At 42.8% G+C, this 22,709-nt stretch overlaps 1 protein-coding gene across 2 annotated transcripts in view; it reads right to left on the bottom strand.

The window, feature by feature from the left end:
- The window catches only part of SLC24A3 (solute carrier family 24 member 3), a 330,004-nt gene that overhangs the window by 286,837 nt on the left and 20,458 nt on the right, over positions 1-22,709 (bottom strand). For both annotated transcript variants that reach the window (XM_037896225.2, XM_037896224.2), the window contains exon 2: positions 3,967-4,104. In XM_037896225.2, coding sequence (XP_037752153.1) covers positions 3,967-4,104 — 138 coding nt within the window. The remainder of the gene's footprint in view (positions 1-3,966; positions 4,105-22,709) is intronic.

The raw sequence follows: 22,709 nt of genomic DNA, 5'->3' as shown, positions 1-22,709 counted from the left end.
TGGTTAACAAAAATCTTTCTTCAAAGTGATTACTCACCATCATTTCTAGCCAATGGGAGCTGTGGGAAGCGGCGCGGGCTGCAGGGACGTGCTGGCCGCCGCTTCCATTGGCTGGGAATGGTGAACCGCAGCCAGTGGGAGCTGCGGGCGGCCATGCCAATGTAAACAAACTCTCTCACGGTGCACCAGCGGATTACCCTGATGGGCCGCAGGTTGCCCACCACTGCGAGCTCTCTGGGGCAAGGGCCATCTTTTTGTTCTGGGTTTATGTAGTGCCTAGGACAATGGGGGTCCATGATTAGGGCTTCTAGGTGCTGCCACGATACAAATAATAAACAACAACATTGTCATCCAAATTCTGTCTCTTGTATACCAGGCCCAATAGCAAGCAATATGAATTTCAAATGTACTTGCTGGTGCTGGGAGCTAGTAAGAATATGTAGCTAAAATTAATGACTATATTTGCAAAAATATGGTTTCCATTATAAATCCAGAAGCACATCTCATCTTGTTTGCAATGTACCTTTTTAAAAAAAAAAACAAAAAACAGCTGTATTCTAGTTTGAATGTGCACCTTTTGTAGCTTTTATAACTGGTTCTAGCTTGCAATAGCTTCTGGAACAGGTCGCTCACAAAAGATCTCGGTGTGTGATCCAAATATATTTACATTAGCTAACAAATTCTACATATACTGATAAAATACAAAAGAGATGGGTAGTGATGGATATTATATCAGCATTGCATATTTTATGTTTGACAGGTTTTATAAATAAAGACATGCCAGTTTCCAATTTCGGCCAAAACCTAAGACTGAACCAAGAATCTTCCAGAGCTAATAGCAGGAGTTTCTACAGCTTGAGTTAAAGAGCCAGGCTCTGCATCTATGGGCTGCAACAGACTCACACGCTCTGTGGAATGGGACCAGAGGGAATTGTGTAACACACAATAAGCAGTGAATTATAAAGATAATAGGTCAAATTCATCCTGTTCATTCATATTTCCAACAGAGTAACTACTGATGGTTTCACAGAGTGAGAAGTTACAAGTATTTCAAAGTGTGCATACAAATACTACAGAATAACATACTTGGGCCAGATTCTGGCTGTTATACCAGGGTAACTGCATTAACTTGAGCGGGTGTTGACACCAGTATTACAAAGCTCAGAATGTGGCCCTGTATTTCAACTTCAAGATCTACTGATGAAAAATGCTACATATGAGCTAGGTATTATGTATTTATTATTAATAATCATTTCCAGAATGCATTTAGATATATATGTCAAAGGAAATTAAGTAAACAGTATTTCATTTGAATCTTAATTAATAAAATTTTTTAACTGGCTTACTTAGTGAGCACACTCTGAAAACTACCTAAAAAAGAGAAAGAAAAAAAGATAGGTTCAAAATATAAGAGTATGCTCTCAAGAGAAACTGAAAAAAATACACTGTGCTAAAAGAAAAGATGTATACATTTTTACACAAAAATTTGTTTCCAATTTGCACTGCAGGCTAACAGAAAAATAAAAGCCAAATACAGCAAAAAGAGTCAAAATTACAAATTTTGATTCAACTTTTCCATCAACATTTCAACATACAAGGGATGAAATTTTCCGGAAAATTCTAACCCATTGTTGTTAGAAACCTTCAGGTTTCATAATGCAAATGCAGTTTTGTAACTAAACAAGAAACAAAAAATTATACTATCCTTTATGGGTACAACGGCAAAGAGATACATTCTATGACTACAGCCTTCTTGCCTGTCAGATTCTATCTTCTACCCCTTATATGCAACTTTCTATCATCAGTTTGGAAGTAGATATCACAGTAGACAAGGTTAGGCCAGATCCAGGGCCAGATCCAGCATCAATTGGAGCAGGTGGAAATACTTGATTTGACTTCAAAGACTTTGGATCAGGCCCTAAGTCAGCTTTGTTTAGCAGTGGCAGAATGATCAGTATCAGTGAAGCTTAGCAGTGAATGAAATCACAACGCACCCTGTCCATGTATGTAAATGTGAAAGTTATTATTAGGGCTTTGCTAAAAGGAGGCTCTTTCCATTCTAGGACAGAGGAAAAGAGAAAGGCTGGCTGGGAAATGGAATTTCCCTCCCAAAGAAAGTTCTGGTTTTGGCATTGGGGGGGGAAACGAGAGGTGAATTGCCCTGAATCAGTATGAAAAGTAAAATAAATTGAAGTTTTTCAAAGAATGAAAAATTCTGTTTCCCGAGAACTGGCTTGCACCAAGTTGCTCAACTCTCTGGGCAGCTGACTCTTGCGGCTACCTGATTCCACACGCAGGCAGCTGTCTGGATGGTTGGGCAGTGCCAAAAGGCAGCTGCCAGGTTGGGGGTGGGGCAGTCAGGAAGCCAGGGCTACCTGGTCTGGCTGGCAGGAAATTGGGCTGACAGGCGACAAGCCTGGCTGGTGTTTCGTCAAAAATTTTGATAGAATCAATATGCTCCCGAGGAACGTCTAGATTCTATTGAAACAGAATTGTCCAACAGAAAAGTGTTCCGCAGACATTTTTTTACCAGCTCTAACAGTTTAGGAGAAAAACAAAAAGCATGTTTTTCTCCTTTAGCGCTGGCTAGGTGTTGACTACAAAAACAGCATCAGCTTTCAATGAAAGAGAAATCATTTTTAGAACCATACTTGTCTACAATAGCCAGCGATATGTTAATTAGCTTCATAATTACCATAAAATAACATATTCCATCATCACCTCGTGGCAATTCATGGTAACAATTGTAATTTGCATTACCATTTCTGCTTTATCTCATGGAAACCACACAGTTAACTCCTGTGATTATTGTGCTTCACACGCCTGCAAAAAACACATTTCAAATAGACCAAATTTATTTTGGGATGGTAATGGAAAAGGCTTATGGGGATGAGACAGCAGATGTTATGCTCAGAAAGAGATGGAGACGGATTATTACAAATGTTGGTATGCAAGTGTAAGAAGGGATCTTCTTTGCATTGGAGGATCATAATCAAGGAAAGAGCGGTATAATAATTTTTGTAATATATTTGTCTTTGAAAATGGAACAATCATCCAACTGTCTCAGAAATGTTATTAATGATTACAAAGGGCGAAATATATATGCACAGAGTTACAATACAAACTGTATTTAACAGAATTTCTTTGAGCGGTTAACCAATATTATCCTTTGAAGAATACAGAACTGCCTTAAGTTCTTTCCATAACTTTGAACCACATCAAAATTCTTCCATTAAAAAAATAAACATAGGCTTGGGTTTCCTATAAAGCTTCCCCTACCATTAGTGATTCATTATCAGGGTTTTCAGTTAGGTAAAACAAATGCAATACATAATCAAGTGAATGCAAATTAAAGAATCCCTACTCTTTTTTTATGCTCAGGAAGAGCTGTGATAGTTCTGTGCAGAGTTGCGAGTGGTTCATTTTTTAATGACAGTGAAAGGATATAACCCTGTAAATAAAGATGTGGAGGCTTTTAGAATAAGCAAACAAACAACTTGGCAAAGGCAGCTTCAAAAAGCAGAGCTTCAGCTCCGCTTAATCCCTCCTCCAAAATCAATTTTTGATTTTTTTTTTTTGTTACTATAAGACTACATCCCACATTTCCAGACTGTAATCCTATTGGTGAGAGTCTCGGTTACCTGACTCCTCACCATTATGCCAAGGTTCAAGTGACATTTCGAGGCAGTAAATATGCAAAACGTTCCTCCTACGATCTCAACCCTCCCATCTCCTTGCTTAATCTGGAAATTTGGCTACTAATGCATCCCAAATAGTTTGCATCCCAGGAGTTTGCAGCATTAATATTACACCTACATCCAGGGGGTATATAATTAGAGTGTTTGAGGACACTAAAACTAATAGGTACAGCATTTGTGCAACCCTGGTGGTATCAATACAGAATTTCAGTAGCTAGGGCAGCTGGCTATAACCTCAAAAGGAGGAGGAGGAATTATTCATTCCTACCTGGTTCAGTGCAGTTCTTGACATATCGATTTCCTGTCTCCTCTGGGTTCTCAGTGGCATTGTCCTCGGTTGCCTGCAGCAGCCTCCTCCCACTCCACTTATCGTAAGTTTCCATAGGATAGCTCAGGACATCATAACCTAGAGGAAAAGGGCACAAGATGAATGCTCTTGCTCTGAGGATGATAAAAAGGCTAGCACCTATATTCTCCCAAGGGACTTTTCACACTTCCTTGGTACAGACACTATCAGCTATTCCTTCTTGGAAACGAGGCCCTGCAGTCCAGCGATCCTAAGTCCCCAGGACCAGTCTCTCAGATTTCCCAATAGTTTAAGCACCCCTTTTCCAGAGCTCCACCTTGCGGTTACTCTGGGTTACAGTTCACATCTTCAGGGACAAGTAGTAGGTGTTGCAGATGATTCATGCACAGGCTTCGGAAAGGTTTCTAACCACAATTACTCTTTATATAGCACAGAAGACGTACAGAGCCAGATAAAATAGTAAAACACCTATACACATTTCCCCGCCTCAGTTTCCTCACCACTCTGGAGCATTTTTGGGGCTTAGGGGCGGAGTTCTCTGGGGTGGCCAAGAACCTTCTCCTACAGCTCATGACTTTTCCTCCAAATGGAGTCTCCCACTCTGCTCCAGCTCAACTGCCTTTGACCTTGGCTGGTCCCACAGTTAAACAAGACCCCTCTGCTATGAAAATATGCGGTTCTCTTCCTCTCTCCTGCATAAGCTTCCTTTGCACCTCTGAGTCCCTCTGAATTCATAAGTCCTACCACCACCACCTGGTTGCTTTGTTCTCCTTCTGGGGAAATGCCACTGCTCCAAACCAGCCCTCCTTGCAGATGAACTTGAACAGTCCACAGACTGTCATGCATGAATTGGGAAGTTTACAAGTGTGAAGGGAAAAGACGACAAATTGGTCACCAAAACGAATTGTAATTTATGCATAATAAACTTGAAAATACAACACATCAGAACAGAACCCAGACTCCTATGAGTGCTTAAAGCATATTCGGCTGTTGGAAATGATCAAAAACAACCCTGTGTACCAAAACCAGCAATCATCTCCAATTGAATATTTTGGTCCATCAGTCATTCACATCTTTGCAGATTACAGGATGGTTTCATTTTCATGAATATGGTAAGTAACCTGGTGAAAGGTAACATTCAGTTATTACTTTTGTTTCCTATTTCCACCCCACTCTTTCCCATCTTCTCTCTCTCTGCTTTTGGCTTAGAGGAGGTGCTGCTAAATAAAGCCCTACTTTAACAATGTCAACAAAAACATTTGACCATTTTCCAGAACATTCTTGGCATGACACTGCTCAGGCCTGGACATTTCATGTTGGTCTAATTAGCTGAGAATGTATGCCCATATGTTAGCTACATGCACCCTACAGAGCTTTAAACTTTGAGGGAAAACACTGTTTTGAGACATTGTGAGCATTTTAAGCACACACACACAAAAAAAATTAAGCACATCTCCTACTGAATCCTTGAGCCCAATGTAATAAATAGCAAATGGAGTTTAGGCTGGATTTCCATCACATCTGTACATCTTTCTTTCATTAGAATCCAGCCTCTCTTTAACTCTGGTTTTGTTAGTTCAGCATTTTACATGTTATCCTAAAGATGCATATAATTGCAGTTGGTCTCTTGCCCCCATTGTGACAGCTGTTCAGACTGCTACAAAGCTATGTCATTCTACCCATTAGAGAGGAGGTGAGGTTTCGTATCAACCAACTGAGGCTCTTCCAGACAACTAAGAAACTACGGCCTTGAATCTGCAAGAGCATGTCAGAGCATGGAAGGGTCAGCTCAGAGGCAGGATCCTTGTGCAGGACTGGAGGCTACACTATGTTAGCTTCAAAAGGGAGCCCCGCCCCATCCGTCTCAGACAGAAGGACAGAGGGTATTTGTCAAATGGCTGGCTGGCACGCACGACCCCTCATAGCTGGGCACTGCAAGGCCTTCTCAGTTGCCTTCACCAAATGCCATTCAAGCCAGCTGGTGGTCCACTTCTTATGACTTGGCTCTCCAGCCAGGTCCCGTTCCCTCTCACTCCTTCCCACTGCATACCCGCTGCGTACCCACAGTCCAAACTGAATGCAAAGGAACGTACACTCTTCCAGCCTTGCTAGGCCCAATCCTTAACAAAGGTTTCACTGCCCTCCCAGGCTCTGCAAAGCACTTTCCTGCTTTTCTGCAACGTGCTGCCTCACAAGACTTTCTTCCCTTGACACCAGCTCCTCCCAACCAAGCTGCTGACCCTCGGGGTTTTCTCCCAGGCCTGTTTCAAGAGTTTCCTCCACTCCTGCTTCCCTTCTTCCTTCATGGCCCATCCCAGTTCCCTCCTGCAGCTCCTCTCAAGCTCAGTCTCAGTCTTAATTAAACCTGACACACCCTCCAGGTGCCATCATGGGCACTAATTGTGCTCTCCAGGTCCCTTTAACCCTTTTAGTACCAGTGCAGAGTTCATACAGCCCATCACAGTATGAGAGGGAGAGAGAGAGCAATAGAGAGTGGGGGAAATACAGCAGGAGGGATCATCAAATCTTTGGCAGGGACTCAGAGGACACGGAGGATTAAAGAAAGGGGTTTTTTTATAGGGGGAGGTGGTCACAGCCCCTATATTTAGGTTGCCTGATATTTTCCACTATAAAAGATTTTGTGACTTTTGAGATACTCTAACATCTCCATTGTTTGCAGCAGGCCTTTAAAATTCAGCAGGAAGAAATCACTGTGGTCAGAAAAGTGCCTTTTCTTTGTCCCAAGAAATTCCATTGTGTGTGAGTATGTATTCTGACATCGTTTAATTATAAGATGACATACTGCTTTTTCCACAGGACCCCACTTCATTCTGTCCACAGGGGGGATACACACAAAGGGGCATAATTAAGATTTCACAGGCAATGTTAAATCTGCCATTTTGTAACTTTTAAGCCCTTGACTTTGTAAATTAAACATCCATATTTTAACTTAGTTTTTGTGTGTGTAATAACGACAGTAATTCAACACATTTTACGCACTTCAAAATACACTGTTTCCTAATTGCTTGGTCTCTAAATGACCTTCAATGAGTTAACTGTATAAATATGTCATGGATGGAGACAGATTTTAATCCCAAAGCATTAATTCAGATTAATTTTGTAACTTCATTTACAATAGCACAGCTTCAGCCTTCATGTGTCATAATAAACATACTTTCATCAGCTGAGCTAAGCAGTCAGAGATCCACACAGCACTTGTTTTCAGACCAAAGGGCTTTTTTCTGAGCAGTTACCGTTTCATTCTCCGGTGAAGGGAAAGAGAAAAAAAACATCCTCTTTCTAGGATTTTTATTCCCCTAAACTCCTGGCAGATCTCTTCATTCTCCTCACAATACAGAGCAGCTTTCTTGTTTCAGAATTTGGACCTATCCAAAAGGAAAACTAAACATAAGTCATTCAGAATGAGCTTGGGAAAAGCTCCATTTGGCAAGGACACACAGTGAGTAAAAGCATCCCATTCTGCACTCACTTAAATGGGTGTGCGTAAGAGCAGAATTAGGTCCAGCTGAAATGGATACAGCTATGTTGATGTACAGCAGTGAAGGATCTGGCTCAGAGTCTCCAGCTTTAATTAGGTTAAACCATCTCAGAGCTGAGTTTGCAACCTATAGGCCAAATTCCACTTTTGGATACTCAGGTGTAAACAGAAAAGGAGTACTTGTGGCACTTTAGAGACTAACCAATTTATTTGAGGATAAGCTTTCGTGAGCTACAGCTCACTTCATCGGATGCTGTACTGTACTCCTTTTCTTTTTGCGAATACAGACTAACACGGCTGCTACTCTGAAATCAGGTGTAAATTTGTCTCTATAAATCGAGGGGAAATAAAAAGGAAAGGTGAAATGAAATCCTTTACTAAAAGTTTTGGCCCTTGAAGACCCTGGCCTATGAACAGAATGCATGCCAAGATTTTAAAATTCCAGATAAATACATTTGATGATGTAATTTTAAAAAACCACCATTGCTGCTAAGGCCCAAAATTGGGGTTTCTCATTTCCCCAGTGCATCCTGAAATCGAACAGGAAGCGGCTTGAAGCTAACCCTGCCTGAGGTGGTTGCAATGTCATCAGCTGTAGTGACGAGAACACAGGAGCCTGGACTCAGTGTCTTGGCAGATTATGTGAAAGTGGAACTGACTCAACTCTGGTTTAACCCTTGAGATTCATCAAACATGGTCAGTCTTCTGAGGTTTAGGGAGGTCAGCAGGGCGTGTTCTAGGGAGGAGGGAAAGATCTGTGCAAGGAAGAAAGGGCAGGGTCGATCAGAGGAAGCGCTAGTGAGTCAAGACTGGGTTTGCCCAGGCATCCCTTTGAAAGTGAATTAAACTAAACCAAATTAAGGTCACTTTAATTCTGAGTAAGGGCATCCACACAGGGGTTTAATGTATCTTAACTAATCCCCTTTAAATACATGCCTTATGTTAATCAGATTAATTTTCCTGAGTATTCCTGTGTAGACAAGCCCTAAATAGTACAAATAGCAGATCTGTGTTTATTCAAAAGTCTTCTTGGAGCTGCCAAACTGGGGTGGGAGTCTTGTGAGAACAAGCTCTATTACGAGATTGCTGCTGCATACTCCTAATGGTTACAAAAGTGAAATACAGGGAAAGAAACAGCTGATCAGGTCTCAGTTTTGTGTGAAGGTTTTGTGGACAGGGTGTTTTATTTCATCCAATGTTGGTGTAGCCATGTTGGTCCCAGGATATTAGAGAGACAAGATGGGGAAGCAAAAAGACATTCTCATTATCAGCACTGAGGGGACATAGGGCCTTAAGAAACAAGTGAACAGCACCCTCTGAGCGTATGTCCCCATAGTGATGATAACTAGAATGTCTTTTTGCCTCCTCATCTTGTCTCTCTAATTTCCTGGGACCAACATGGCTACAAAAACACTGCAAACAAATAGGAGATATTGAATTTTACCATCTGAAATGAAACTCCACTACATGAAGAAAAAGGAGAAGTTGGTCCAAGAACAGATATTACCTCATCCACCTTGTCTCTCTTATTTATTCATTCAAACAGACTATGTATAGTATACTGCTTGAAGTATCAAAGAGACACATCAAAATACCCTGCAGGCTCTCTCTTAATGGATCAAGTACATTAGTGTGCAACATACTTGTGTCCCTCAATTACAAACTGATCTCAAGCATGTCTATTGAATTTCAAAATCAGACCTTAAGAGCTGATCACAGACTTAAAAGAGAGTCTTGATAACAGTCTTAGTAGGGTCTCAGAGATGATACCTGCTTATGTTCTGTCACGTACAAACCAAATTGGCCTTGGGTTTCTCTCTCTCTCACACACACACACACACATGTATGTGGCTGGGGAGCAGGGGTGATTTCATGTGGCCAGTCAATGTAACTATCATTTAAAAAAAAAATCTCTGGCAAGGGGAAGGCAAGTAGATGATTTATTTGTAGGGGATTCTAGTGATTTTTCCCTGGGGATAAAAATTAACCCTACCCATCACTTCAATGGCCAACTAAGTACCCATGCACAAATATTCCCTAAAAAACAGTCAGCTACATGTGTAGGCTACTATAATATCCCTACAGAGAAGAGGAAAAACCTGACTTCTTTATCTCTCTAGGTTTATAGAAGACCCTGCACTTTCCCCACGATTTTTATTAGTAGTTACCTCTGCCATGGCAGTCCAACCCTGGGGACTGCACCTAGACATGCTGGGAAGGCTTGTATGTTCCAGTGACCCTGTGGGAGTTTGCCAGGGTGAGTTTTAATTCCCGATAGGGCTACCCAAGCTGGAGAGGCCCAGCTGGGGAGTCTTATTTGTGCCCTAAGCAATGTTTTATCAGCTGGAAAGGACTCGGATTATGGAAATGCTTGTGGGGCAGGGAGTCACAGTCAGGGATCATGCCCCACTGCGCTAGGCACTGTACAGTCCCTGCCCCTAAGAGCTCACAATTTGTACATAGGTCTAGGCACAGCAAGTGGATAAAACAAATAAACGGGGAAGAGTGCAAGGTAATAAATGGGAAGAATGGAGACATTCACAGTCTGGGTTCTTATTCCAGATATTAACGATAATGTACTACATGGTATGAAGAATTGCTCATCCCACCCTGACAGCTAGATCAATCTCAGTTATCAGCCCAGCCCCTCCGCAAAAGCCTGGGATTTGCAGCTTGCCTAGAGTTTAACACACCTGGGCTCTGGCGGGGCAGGGGAGTGACCTCCGAACTCAAGGGAGCCTCAAAGAGAATGCCCTGCCAACCACGCCCACCCATTTGCAATGAGGCAGCTCCATCCAAAGCCCTCCCTGAGAGCCTCTGTAGCAGCACGGCACAGAGGAAGTGGAGGGCCCTTAGGTAACCAGGACCCAAATCATTTCCAGGCTTTTAGGTTAAGACCAACGCTTTGGATTCCACCCGATCGCCTGTTGAAAGCCCCACTGGTGTCATATGCTGCCAACATGAAACTCAACACAGTAAAGGAGCCACAGGATGTAGGGGAATATTCTTCCCTCAGATTCCAGCGGGAGTGCACATGTGGCTCAGGGGTTGGATGCGGGGGATAGAGAGAGTACTTAAGAGCCAGAGAGCAAACTTGATTTTTGTATAGCTGTCCTAACGGAGTCGGGGCACAAGAACTCTGAACTGGAACAACATTCATAAGAAGAGACAATGGGCCAGATCCTCAGATGGTATATATCAGGATAGCTCCCTGGACTCCAATGGAGCTGCATTGATTTACTTCAGCTGACAAAAAAGAAGACAGCGGAGAGAAGCCTACAGACCAGAGACTAGCCCAGCTGAACAAACAAAAGGGACTGATTTGTCATTGCGGCATTTCAAAAACATAATGCATTACCACTAAGGACTTTCCAATGTTGGCAGGTATCCTCGGCTCTCGCTGACAATAAACTACTTTCTATGCAAACTGAGATACTGCTGGCAGGAGCCGAAAACAACACAGCTTTTTAAAGACCTTTTGCCTCTCTCTCTCTCCTGTATTTTTTCCTCTTCTTTGTCTCTATTTTTTCCGCTTGGCTGGACAAATTATCTCCACCCCCCTAAAACGTCTCTAATAACTACAGCGATTACAACTGCACAGTATTCCTGGGGAGAACCAAACCAAAGCAACCAAGAACAATCTCATATGCTGACATCAGCCAGCAAGCTGCTGGGGGTTCACAGCAAGCTATCCCACCGCGATTCTCCTTAATAGGATTGCTTTGGCTGCATTAATTGGAGCACCACACCATATGAAGTTATCCTTTCATTTTTATTCCTTGTTAATTTCATTTCACTCCTCTGAATGTATTGTTTTTGGTCCACTCCCCCCAGCGTGTATAGGTGGGACGTGGTAAGTAATCAGCAGTCGCCTGGTCAGGTCAGACACAAGTTTTTCACAGAGTAATCTGAGCTCAGGGTTGCATAATCATTTCATACATTGATTATTTCACTGTAGTCTGATTTGGCGGGGCATATTTCAACACAGACCATAAATGCTTATGGAAAAATTGGCTGCCTATGGAAAACAGGCTGCCTATGGAAAAACAAAATTCCTGGCTCTGAATAGCAGCCAGTTCTTTAAACCCAATTTTATTTGTACAAATTTCAGTAGGAGGGGAAAGAGGGTATGCAATAGGAGTCCCTTAGGGCACCGTCATCTGTATTAGTATTAGAGTAGGACAGGGGTCAGCAACCTATGGCAACCTATGGCGAGCTGATTTTCAGTGGCACTCTGCTGCCGGCCTGGGGTTCCATCCGCCGGCCCCCTGCCAGCCGGGGTCCCGGCCGCCGGCCCTGCTCAGCCCGCTGCCTGCCTGGATGAATGGAACCTCTCTCTCCCCAAAGAAGATAATCTATTTACAGACATTGGAAAACTCAGCAAGGAAAAGCAAGGGCAAGGATCACACTAAACTGATAAGATCTGCATTTGAATTTAATTTTAAATGAAGCTTCTTAAACATTTTAAAAACCTTATTTACTTTACATACAACAATAGTTTAGTTATATAATATAAACTTATAGAAAGAGACCTTCTAAAAACATTAAAATGTATTACTGGCATGCGAAACCTTAAATTACAGTGAATAAATGAAGACTTGGCACACCACTTCTGAAAGGTTGCCAACCTCTGAAAGTAGGACATAGAGGTCATTGTGCTACATGCTGTACAGAGACACATAGCAAGAGCCATTGCCTGCCTTGAAAACCTTAGACAAGAGTAAGAGAGGGTGGGATGGGAACAGATGCACAGAGAGATGAAGTGACATGTCCAAGGGCACAGAGCCAGTCAGGGGCACAGCCAGGTATAAGGCGCTGCTCTCCGGACTCCCTGCCCAGTGCCCTACCCACTGGATGACGCTGCCTCTAAGCTCCTGTTTGCAAGGAGTTTCTGAATTTCCACAGTTCTTCAAACCCACCCTTCTGGGGCCCTAGAGAAGATTATGTTGCTTTTGATCACTGGTTCACTGTGAACTGGAATCCTGCTAAAGTACTGTTCCCTTTAAGACAAGACAAGAAGCTAAAGTAAAGGAGAAGTAGCTTCAGAAGCACAGTGGACAGTATAAACGGATGATCAGGAGGTCCGAGTTTAGAGAACAAGCAGCAGATCACTTAAGAGGCATTTAAAAATTATCTAACAGTGGGTGGGATTTTCAAAAGCACCCAAGTGATTTAGGAGCCAATCTCTCTCCCCACTCCACATTGATTAGGTGGCGTAGACAGCTAACCCAGGGTTTGTGGATTCCTCTGGCTGGCTAGGGCCCTATAAGATAGGCACTGCAATGATCAGCATTTTAATGCCTAAGGCCCTTTGGGACTTAGGTACTTTTGACAAATCTTTTAACAAGAAATTTTGTGAAATTAATATTAACCTCAGAATCAGTCATCCCTCAGCACTTCAACATGGCAGATGCAAAGAGCATTACCCACTGAGCTCCTGCAGCACTGATCACTCGGAGAGGCCCTGCAGGAGCTGCAAACCTAACAAACACCCTTGAAAACAGAGGCTCTGGGAAAAACCAGCTGTCTCAGAGAAGCCAAAGGAACTAAGTCATGCTGTCATTTTGACAGGGTGGATCATGCAGCTTGCTGAGAGTCCCACAACAACTAGTGCTATTAAAATCAAGTGGCCCTACTCCATGTCAGGAAACCTAATCCATTTTCCCTGGCTTGTGGAAGATGACACGGTGCAGGGGTGTCCTTGTATTTGACTGTGCGGAGGGAGGGCGGGGCCGGGGGGCAGAGTTTGGCTCACGGAGAGGCAGAGGATGTGAAGGCAGATGTGGTTGGGTAACAGGGAACACAAAATAGTTCGCTATGCTGATGACCTGCTTTTGGCTCAGGGCTGGGGGACCTCTGTTCCTTTCATCATGGTTCTCGTTAATCCTCATCGCTGACTTATGGAAAAGCTGATGACCTTGGCATCTGAAGAGATGTAGGATTTCTTCTGCCCCAGCCCTTATAATTCATGTCTACAGCCTGAATACCTTGGCCCATACACACTGAATGTACTGAGAGCCCCTGTCATAAATATAAAGGGAAGGGTAACCACCTTTCTGTATACAGTGCTATAAAATCCCTCCTGGCCAGAGGCAACATCCTGTTACCTGTAAAGGGTTAAGAAGCTCAGCTAACCTGGCTGGCACCTGACCCAAAGGACCAATAAGGGAACAAGATACTTTCAAATCTTGCGGGGTGGTGGGGGGGAGGGAAGGCTTTTGTTTGTGTTCTTTGTTTATGTGTTTGTTCTCTCTTGGGACTGAGAGAGGCCAGACAGAAATTCATCTTCTCCAACTCATCCTAATCCAAGTCTCCAATATTGCAACCAGTATAGGTAAGCCAGGCAAGGCAGATTAGTTTATCTTTTGTTTTATGTGAATTTTTCCTGTGTTAAGAGGGAGGTTTATTCCTGTTTTCTGTAACTTTAAGGTTTTGCCCAGAGGGGGATCCTCTGGGTTTTGAATCTGAATACCCCGTAAGGTATTTTCCATCCTGATTTTACAGAGGTGATTCTTTTACCTTTTCTTTAATTAAAATTCTTCTTTTAAGAACCTGATTGATTTTTCATTGTTCTTAAGATCCAAGGGTTTGGGTCTGTATTCACCTGTACAAATTGGTGAGGATTATTATCAAGCCTTCCCCAGGAAAGGGGTGTAGGGCTTGGGGGGATATTTTGGGGAAAGACGTCTCCAACCGGTCTCTTTCCCTGTTCTTTGTTTAAAATGCTTGGTGGTGGCAGCATACTGTTCAAGGACAAGGCAAAGTTTGTACCTCGGGGAAGTTTTTAACCTAAGCTGGTAAGAATAAGCTTAGGGGGTCTTTCATGCGGGTCCCCACATCTGTACCCTAGAGTTCAGAGTGGGGAAGGAACCCTGACAGGCTTTTAACTGGATTCATCTTCTGTCTCACAGGCCTTTCTGGGAATTTATTCTTCCAGGCTGTTATAGTTTATCACCCTGAGTGATTATCTTTTCTGGACAAGAACTGCCTGACTGGGTATTGATTTCTAAATCTCTCTGCCCAGGCCCATTCAGATTTAGAACCCCGGCTCAGCTGTCAGGCAAGGCAAATGTAACAGCTAACCAGGAATTCCTCCAGTTACAGGAAGCTATCTGTGCATCTCTTTCTGTCTTAAATAGCACAGCTGGACCAATCAGTGGGGCAGGCACTCCCCCAATTAGCACTGCTGTGGGCAGTGACTCTGGTGGGGCTAAGGTTCCTTTTACCTCTCCAATCACTAGTTGCTAACAAGTGGCTGGATGGCAGCCAGGATGCAAAGGCTTCCTAGTAACCCCCAATTCTGGTTCAAGACCTGGAGCTCCTCACTCAATGAGTGAGTATTGCTAGGACTTTTAACGAGCCCTACAGGAGAGTGTTTCATTGTTTAGAAGTTTGGGAATCACAAATTCTCGGTCACTGTTTTACCTTTATGAGTGGAGATACTGACATACCACAGATATGTAGATGCTATGGCTAACTCATCCATTTTTTAGTTAAGAAAAACTTGTCAAGTGGTTCACCTGAAACAGACCTTTTCCTTTCAGAATGAAATGTGACACTGATCAGGGTGTCTCCCACTTATGCGTGGTTTTGACACAGTTGTGCATCTGCACTGGTGTTCAAAAATGTTGTGTACATCTAATTGTGTGTGTATGGTTGTTAGTGCATGATCATACTGAGCTAAGTTAATTGAAATGTTTACATAGCCCGCATAATGAAGTCCAATATATCGAAGAATGACATTGCAGGAGACAGAACATTCTGTTGCTCACGTCACTACTTTAAAAAATAAATAACTTAAAAGAGAACAAAGTCAGACTGGACCAGTGTGGGCCTGTGGATAGAGCACTAAAGCAGAGAGTCAGCAGGCTCTGCTTCTTACCCATTGTATGGCATTAGGCAAGCCACTTCACGTCTCTGTGCCTGTTCCCACCTTCTATCTGTCTTGTCTCTGGGCAGAGACTGTATCCTACTACATGTCCATATAGTGTCTAACATGATGAGACCCTGATCTTAGTTGTGGCCGCTAGGTGCTACCATAATATAAATAAACAATAATAATTAATAATGGGGAAGTCAGACCCATTATCTGAGTGCAGATGAAAGATAACATTGCACAAAGTCATTGCATTTAACAAATACTTTTACTCTGGGATTCCCATACACATGCTCTTTCTTTCTCTCTCTCTCTCTCTCTCTCACACACACACACACACACACACACACACACACACACACACACACACACACACACACACACACACACATATTATTTCCTGGGAATAGCAATTCTCCTCCCTGTACGTATGAGTGTTAGCACTGCCTGTCACTGCTGTAGGAGTCACAAGGGCCTGAATTCATTAAAGAAAAAGGAGCATCAAGGAAGCTGAATCAGTTCTGGAGGAATGACATACTCTACAGTGCCTGAATTCAGTGCTGTTCTACTGTGAGAAATGGAGGCCCCCAGCTGGGGTAATAATGCACGCTGAGTGCTACTGGCACTAGAAAATTAGCAGCTCAGCTAGTGAAGAATAAGATGTTTTCACCTTAGGTGCAGTTTTCCTTTTCTGCTCCCTAAAAGTCAAGAGGTCTTTCCAAAATTCATTTTAAATACCTATTTATAGGTACTGTAAGTGCGTCCAACTGTTTGATATCTTCTGCATTTTCCACCAATATCCCCTGTAACAGTTACTGGTAAAGTCAATGGAACTTTTTCCAAAATAAAAGATATTTCATGTTGAAAAATGGCCTTTTTTTCAGTAGCAAAAAGTTGGGGGGGGGAAGCTTGGCTTTTTCTAAATTTATCGTGACTTTTATCATTTTGATAGAAAATATTATCAAAACATTAACAAACATTTTTGTTTACTGAACAATGGGGTTTTTTGGCAAACTATTAAAATGTTGATTTTTTTAACCCTACAATTGCCCGAGTTCAGGAAAGCAAGTTAGCCTGTGCTGAATATTAAGCAGATGCATAAGTTCAATTGAAATCAATGGGACTTAAGCACATGCTTAAATTAAGCACTTGCTTAGATGCCATCCTGAGTAGGGGTCGACTTCTAGCACATGCTTAAGAGACTAACTGTACAGGAGCCTACATTTGTTGCTTACTATCTTGTGGCAGAGAGTTTCACAGGTTAAGTATATGCTGTTTCAAAAATTACCTTTCCTTTTATTAGTTATTAATGAATTGCTTATTAGCTGAACTGGGCATCCCTTTATTTTTGTTTTATAAGAGAGGCTAGATAGAAGCGCCCAAATGACCTCCTCTACACCATTATTTTATATACCTCTACCCTGAGCCCTCTTCTTCTCCTCCTCTCTAAGCTAGTCTACATTTTTGAATCTCTCCTCCTATGAACATCTTTTCATGCCCCTCATCATTTCCACTGGGCATCGCTGGACCTTTCCCTTTTGAAATTATACCGCGTGCAACGTTCAAGGTGCGAGTGCTCCCCTCATTTATACAAGGGCATTCTAGTATTTTTAGCATTATTCTCTGGTGCTTCGTTACCCAGGGGAATCTTAAATTCTCCACCAGGACATTTATTTCATTAGCAAGATGCCTTTTACACATAGATGATCTGAAAGCTGTTGATGTTATCTGAGATGCTTGGCATCTGCTGATTGTCAGGCTTGATTTTGTCTGTGTCCCTGGTATAATACCTCTCTCCTGACAAAGCGATAGACCATTTATTTCCTCTGTGCTGCTGCTCCCAAAAATGGTACAAACACCAGTAATATCCCAACCCTGCCCAGGAGAAATAATACAACCAATTAAGGTTAGCATAGCCGCTTGCTCTGTGTCTGCTGCAGAGCCTAATCCTGGGGGCAGGTGGAGTGATGCCCTCTGGTTTGCTTTGCATGAGTTACTGGCAATTTCTTTGACTTACTAATCATGGATGAGCTTCAGGATTCATGAAGAGGGGAGATCTTCCAAAGGCACAAAGAGAGTTGGGCACCTAAATCTCATCTGTGACTGTGCAAATCTCCCCCAACATGCACAAGTACCACAGCATCACCGAGGTCTTCCCCTTGACTCTCCCAATAAGCATTTAATTTCCCTTGAATCCTCCTCTCTCCTCTGTTTCTTCCAAATTGCCTGCTGCAGGTTGTGGACCAGACCCATCAGTGGAGTTGCTATGGGGCTTTTTATCTCTTTTTCTATGACTCCATGTTAACATTCCCCTCTTTCCCTCCTCTCTTTTTTCTAAAAGACCCGTCCGCTCTTCCGACATCTCTGCTTACAACATTGTATCCTCCTGCTCCTCTCTGTTTACCACTTTTCCCTGCTCTAGTCTGCCCAAAACATTCCTAAACTCTTCCTCTGCCACTGCTCTAAGCATGGGCCAGATCCAAAAATCCAGCAGAGTCAGTGGAAAGTCTCCCTTTGACTTCAGTAGGCTTCGACTCAGGCCCCAAGGCCCACTCCTTCCTTCACTGAGCAGCTTGTAAAAGGAGAGAGGAGGAAGGGAAAAGTAGGGGCAGAGTGATTTATCACTATTACAGTCCCATTTTATACTCCCTGGGGGAATACTGATTTAGCCACGAGGCCATAATCCTGCCTTCCCGGGCTGGCAGCAGAGGAAAGCAAAGGAAGGCTGGAGAGCACAGTGGTATAAAGTTTCATTGGCATGTGTTTGGAATGGCTGCATTACAACTCATGCAGGTCATCCCAGATCATTACGTGAATGAAACCTTGATATCACCACATGGTGTGGTTTTCTTTTTTTATGAGAGGCAGAGAGGAAAAATTAGTGCTAATAAATTATTAACACTTCTAAAAATAATCTAAAATTGATTTTCTATCCATCAGCATGTTATGTTATTAAGCTCCGAGATCTTGTGGCTACTTAGACCTGGAAACAAAATGCCACATGTAGTTGGAAAGGAAGAAATTTCCACCCTTCAATGTCATAAGACAAGTGTTTCTAACCAGGATGGTTTAAGTGATATCACACCTGAAAACTGTCACTAGAAGCCGTAAGCCCTGGAGCCTAGACCAGGGTAATTTTCTGGAGGGAACATGCACACGTTCTTGGTGATGTGGAAAGAATGATTTTTTACTCTGTATCTGTACAACACCTAGCACAATTGGTTCAGGGCTGAGGCTCCAAGGTGTTACTGCAATATAAACACACACACCCCCAGTAAAGTGACATTACAAAAATAGCAGCTGTCTAAAAACTAGTCTGAAATTTTGACTATTAAAAAGGTGGTACTGGCTGAGACGGATGAGCACACACTGTGAAAGTGCTATTTATCACAATGTTGTTATGCTTGCATATAACATTTGCTTATTTCGGTTTTTAAAAAGCACCTGAGATACTAGGTGTTTGCACAAAATTTTAACTCACATCCAACAGACATATCCTTCATAGCAAATTGCCTTTACCACCTAGAGCCACAGCAACATACAATCTACCTTATAACAGTGAAGGACCTCCAAATTAGATAATAAACTGAGGGCTTCCCCACCCCGCTCCCACCACGGAAAAATGGGCCATGCAGTGAATCCTGAAGGTCAACAAATCCAGGTTCTGTCTGACAAAGAAGGGCAATGAATTCCAGAAATTAGGATCTCTCTGTGCCATCTCTATTAAATATAGGAGATATTGGCTCAGCTGTCGTCGATGCTCACCGGCAGAGAGCCTGTCTCTTAGGTAAACAGACACCAAATCATTCACATCAAAACCAACACCTTAAAGTTCACTTAACCAGCAACTAGAGCAGATCTCCGAACAGCTGACATGCTCTCTGCATGAAGTGCCATGAAGCAAGCCCAACCACTTTCTACAACAGGCACATTTCGCATCAACCTTAGTCCCCAGACTATCTGAGCCCATGTCGATGGCATTGCAACAATCCAAGATGGAAGTGAAAAGGGCACGGGTGATGGTAGCAAAGCCTGCAGCTGAAAGAGAAGGAGGCACTTCCATGCCAAGCATAGGCAATAAAATGCAGCTTTGGCTATGTTCCATTTAGAGACACATAGGAACAGATGAGGATCTGCCAAGACCTAGGTTACGGACCCCAGTATCAATAGCAGGCACGCTCCCACAGATCAAGGAGTATGGTATAATTCAAGTCAGTTCTTGCTGTTTCTCTCTACTGTTAAGTCTTCTCCAGGATGTACCCATCATCCAAGCTACAATCCAACTGAATTAGATCCGGGTAGATTACTGAATCTCAGCAGCAGTGCCAGCTGAGTAGGAAACAAAGCCACGTGTCATCAACATGCTGAAGGCATTGTCTCCCGTGCCCCTCTACAAACCAACAGGGTGGAACCTTGCAAGAGGCAGCCATAGTGGCAGATGGGCACCTGCCAAGAACAACCAGCAGATTCTTTCAGCTACCGCAACTGTTATATGGATACGTAATATGCCAGCTGTGTGTGTGATGTACCTCTCTAGTGGCCCGTGTATTACAGATCTAAAACTCACATACACACACACACGAAAAAGAAGAAGTACAACATAAGTAATTGTGAGTCAGGGTTGTCTAAACACCATGGTGCTCTGTTGACAAGGTAACCATGCGAATGAAGCCAAAGAACTATTTTTCCTTCATTTTCATTAAAAAACAGAATCTTACAAAAAAATAAACACACAGAAGGAAAGGAGGGGAGTTGTGTCTGATTTCAATAAAAACATGTTTTTCTTGTTAAAAATACTATTTTCTCTCTTCCCTCTGCATCATCATTTCTTCCCCACTCCCGCCTGCTCCCGCTTCTCTGGAATAGTGCTATATAAATCTGTGGCATGTAACTGTTGTTATTAACTGCTCGTATAGTGCCGAAAATGTGCTAGGTGCTTTACAGGTAAATATGAGGACAAGGGCTCTGCCCAGAGCATATATCAGTTCTGGTATTTAACTCTTTCAGAGAATTCTGTACTTGGATTGGTCCCCTGAAAGCATTTGTGGGAAACAAAAATTAAGAAAACTTGGTGATAGCCAAAGAATAAAACACAAAACAGAAAAGCTGAAGATATGGGCATTTGTGTGTCTTACAACCCTCCCTTGGATTCTGACCCCATTACAACCACTCAAGCTTCGTTCTCATGGGCCTTGTCTACATGGGTGCTCCTAGTGATACGGATACGGGTTGAACTTCCCCAATGTTCGTATAAAGAGTGGGAGATATATAGTGAAAAACAAGTGTGGAGAAGATGATTGATGGCAAGAATTAGAAACCGGTGATGCATATGTATGGTCTTTGCTCACAAAGGGACATTAGTAGACTTCCTGGGTATGTCTACACTATGAAATTAGGTCAATTTTTAGAAACCAATTTTATACAGTCGATTGCATATGTCCACACTAAGCACATTAAGTTGGTGGAGGAGGAATAGCTCAGTGCTTTGAGCATTGGCCTGCTAAACCCAGGGTTGTGAGTTCAATCCTTGAGGGGGCCCATTTAGGGAGCTCGGGCAAAAATTGGGGGATTGGTCCTGCTTTGAGCAGGGGTTGGACTAGATGACCTCCTGAGGTCCCTTCCAACCCTGATATTCTATGATTATCACTACAAAAGGTTTTCTTCCTCACCCCCTGCTCTCCTGCTGGTAATAGCTCATCTTAAGTGATCACTCTCTTTACAGTGTGTATGATAACACCCATTTTTTCATGTTCTGTGTGTATATAAATCTCCTCACTGTATTTTCCACTGAATGCATCCAATGAAGTGAGCTGTAGCTCACGAAAGCTTATGCTCAAATAAATTGGTTAGTCTCTAAGGTGCCACAAGTACTCCTTTTCTATCAGCCCGTTGATACTGAGCCTCGTGTCTTCATGTGATCAAACTCCCTAGAGCTTTCCCCTTCCGTCATGCATTTCCCAGCCTCCTGGGCTGGTATCTGTTAGGATTGTTCTGTCTGGTTCAGCGATCCAGCAGTACCCTTTTCAAACTTGCTCTTTTCCATCCACCAGAGAACAAGTCTGGAGAGGACTCTGCCTCTGCCTGCTGAGCTGTGGGAGGGAGAAGAAAAAAGACATGGAAAGTCGTCATGTGAAATCTGGCCTTTGTAGAGTATCCCACAGTGTAGGATCATCCTCCCTACAAGGTACATTAAAGATTGTGCGGAAGGTGCAGAGGATCTTTGTTATGGATGTCTTCAGCCTCTTCTGTCTTGCCTCTCAGATCAATACTGTGATTATCATATGTGAATGTCTGTACTGCAGACATTTAACTCTTCTGTTTATCATGAAGCTGTAGTCTTCAAGGGTATGTCTACACTGCAATGAGACACTCGCGGTTGGCCCATGCCAGCCAACTCAGGCTTGTGGCTGTATAATTGCGGTGTAGATATTCTGGCTTGGGCTGCAGCCCGAGGTTTGGCACCCTCCCACCTTGCAGAGTCCTAGAGCTGCGCCCAAACATCTACAGAATATCCTTACAAGTGCGTGATATTAACACACTCTCTTTCCTAATCATTCACTACTTTTAGCATGGCCTTGGGAATGGCTCTCTACCTCCTGCATTACACTCAGACAAAACAGAAGCAGATATCAATGCTAGTAGTACATCAGCCACCCCATTTTTTCCTCTCTCCAAGAAATGATCCACAGCCAGCTGAATTCACTTACTTTTATTAAGAAATACAGCTCCTGCGTACCTCTTAATAAAATAATTGAAGTCCTCCTAAAATATTTGGGAAGAACAAATGACTAGACACTATAGAAAATAGTGCTTCTATTTAATCAGAGAATTTTCAGCACAGGCTTTAATAAAACTGTATCCATATCATCCCAAAACATTGGACACTATTCCTTCTTCAGGAGGCAGTATTCATTTGTTAGTTATCTCGGAGTGAGATTAGGCAGACCTGGGTTTTATTCATTGCTCTGCTACTAACCTGCTAGGTGACCTTAGGCAAGTTATTCTGGCCTGATTCTTGACTGATGTCAATCAGTGTCACTCAAGCAAAGTCAAAGTCAATCTCTACCAGATGAGAATCTGTTCTTTAGCCTTCTGCACTAGCTAACAGAGCTAGCCATGGGGGTGGAGGAGGTGTTCTATAATACCTCTGAGTACAGGGCTGAGATAAAGTCTCTTGCTTTGGTTGTTTTGTGTTTTGAACCTTTACGGTTCTTCACGGCCATATATGGGGAAATTAGCAGTGGGATTCCCAGCAATGTGCATCATTCTGAAATGTACCTGCATGTTATTTTAACCTCGGACTTTTGTTTCCAGTTTAATAGCTGTACA

The sequence above is a fragment of the Chelonia mydas genome, chromosome 3 (assembly GCF_015237465.2).
Source record: "Chelonia mydas isolate rCheMyd1 chromosome 3, rCheMyd1.pri.v2, whole genome shotgun sequence".
In the NCBI taxonomy this organism is placed as follows: Eukaryota; Metazoa; Chordata; order Testudines; family Cheloniidae; genus Chelonia; species Chelonia mydas.
The sequence above is the reverse complement of the archived record's forward strand: the minus strand, read 5'-3'. Positions and strand labels throughout refer to the sequence as shown.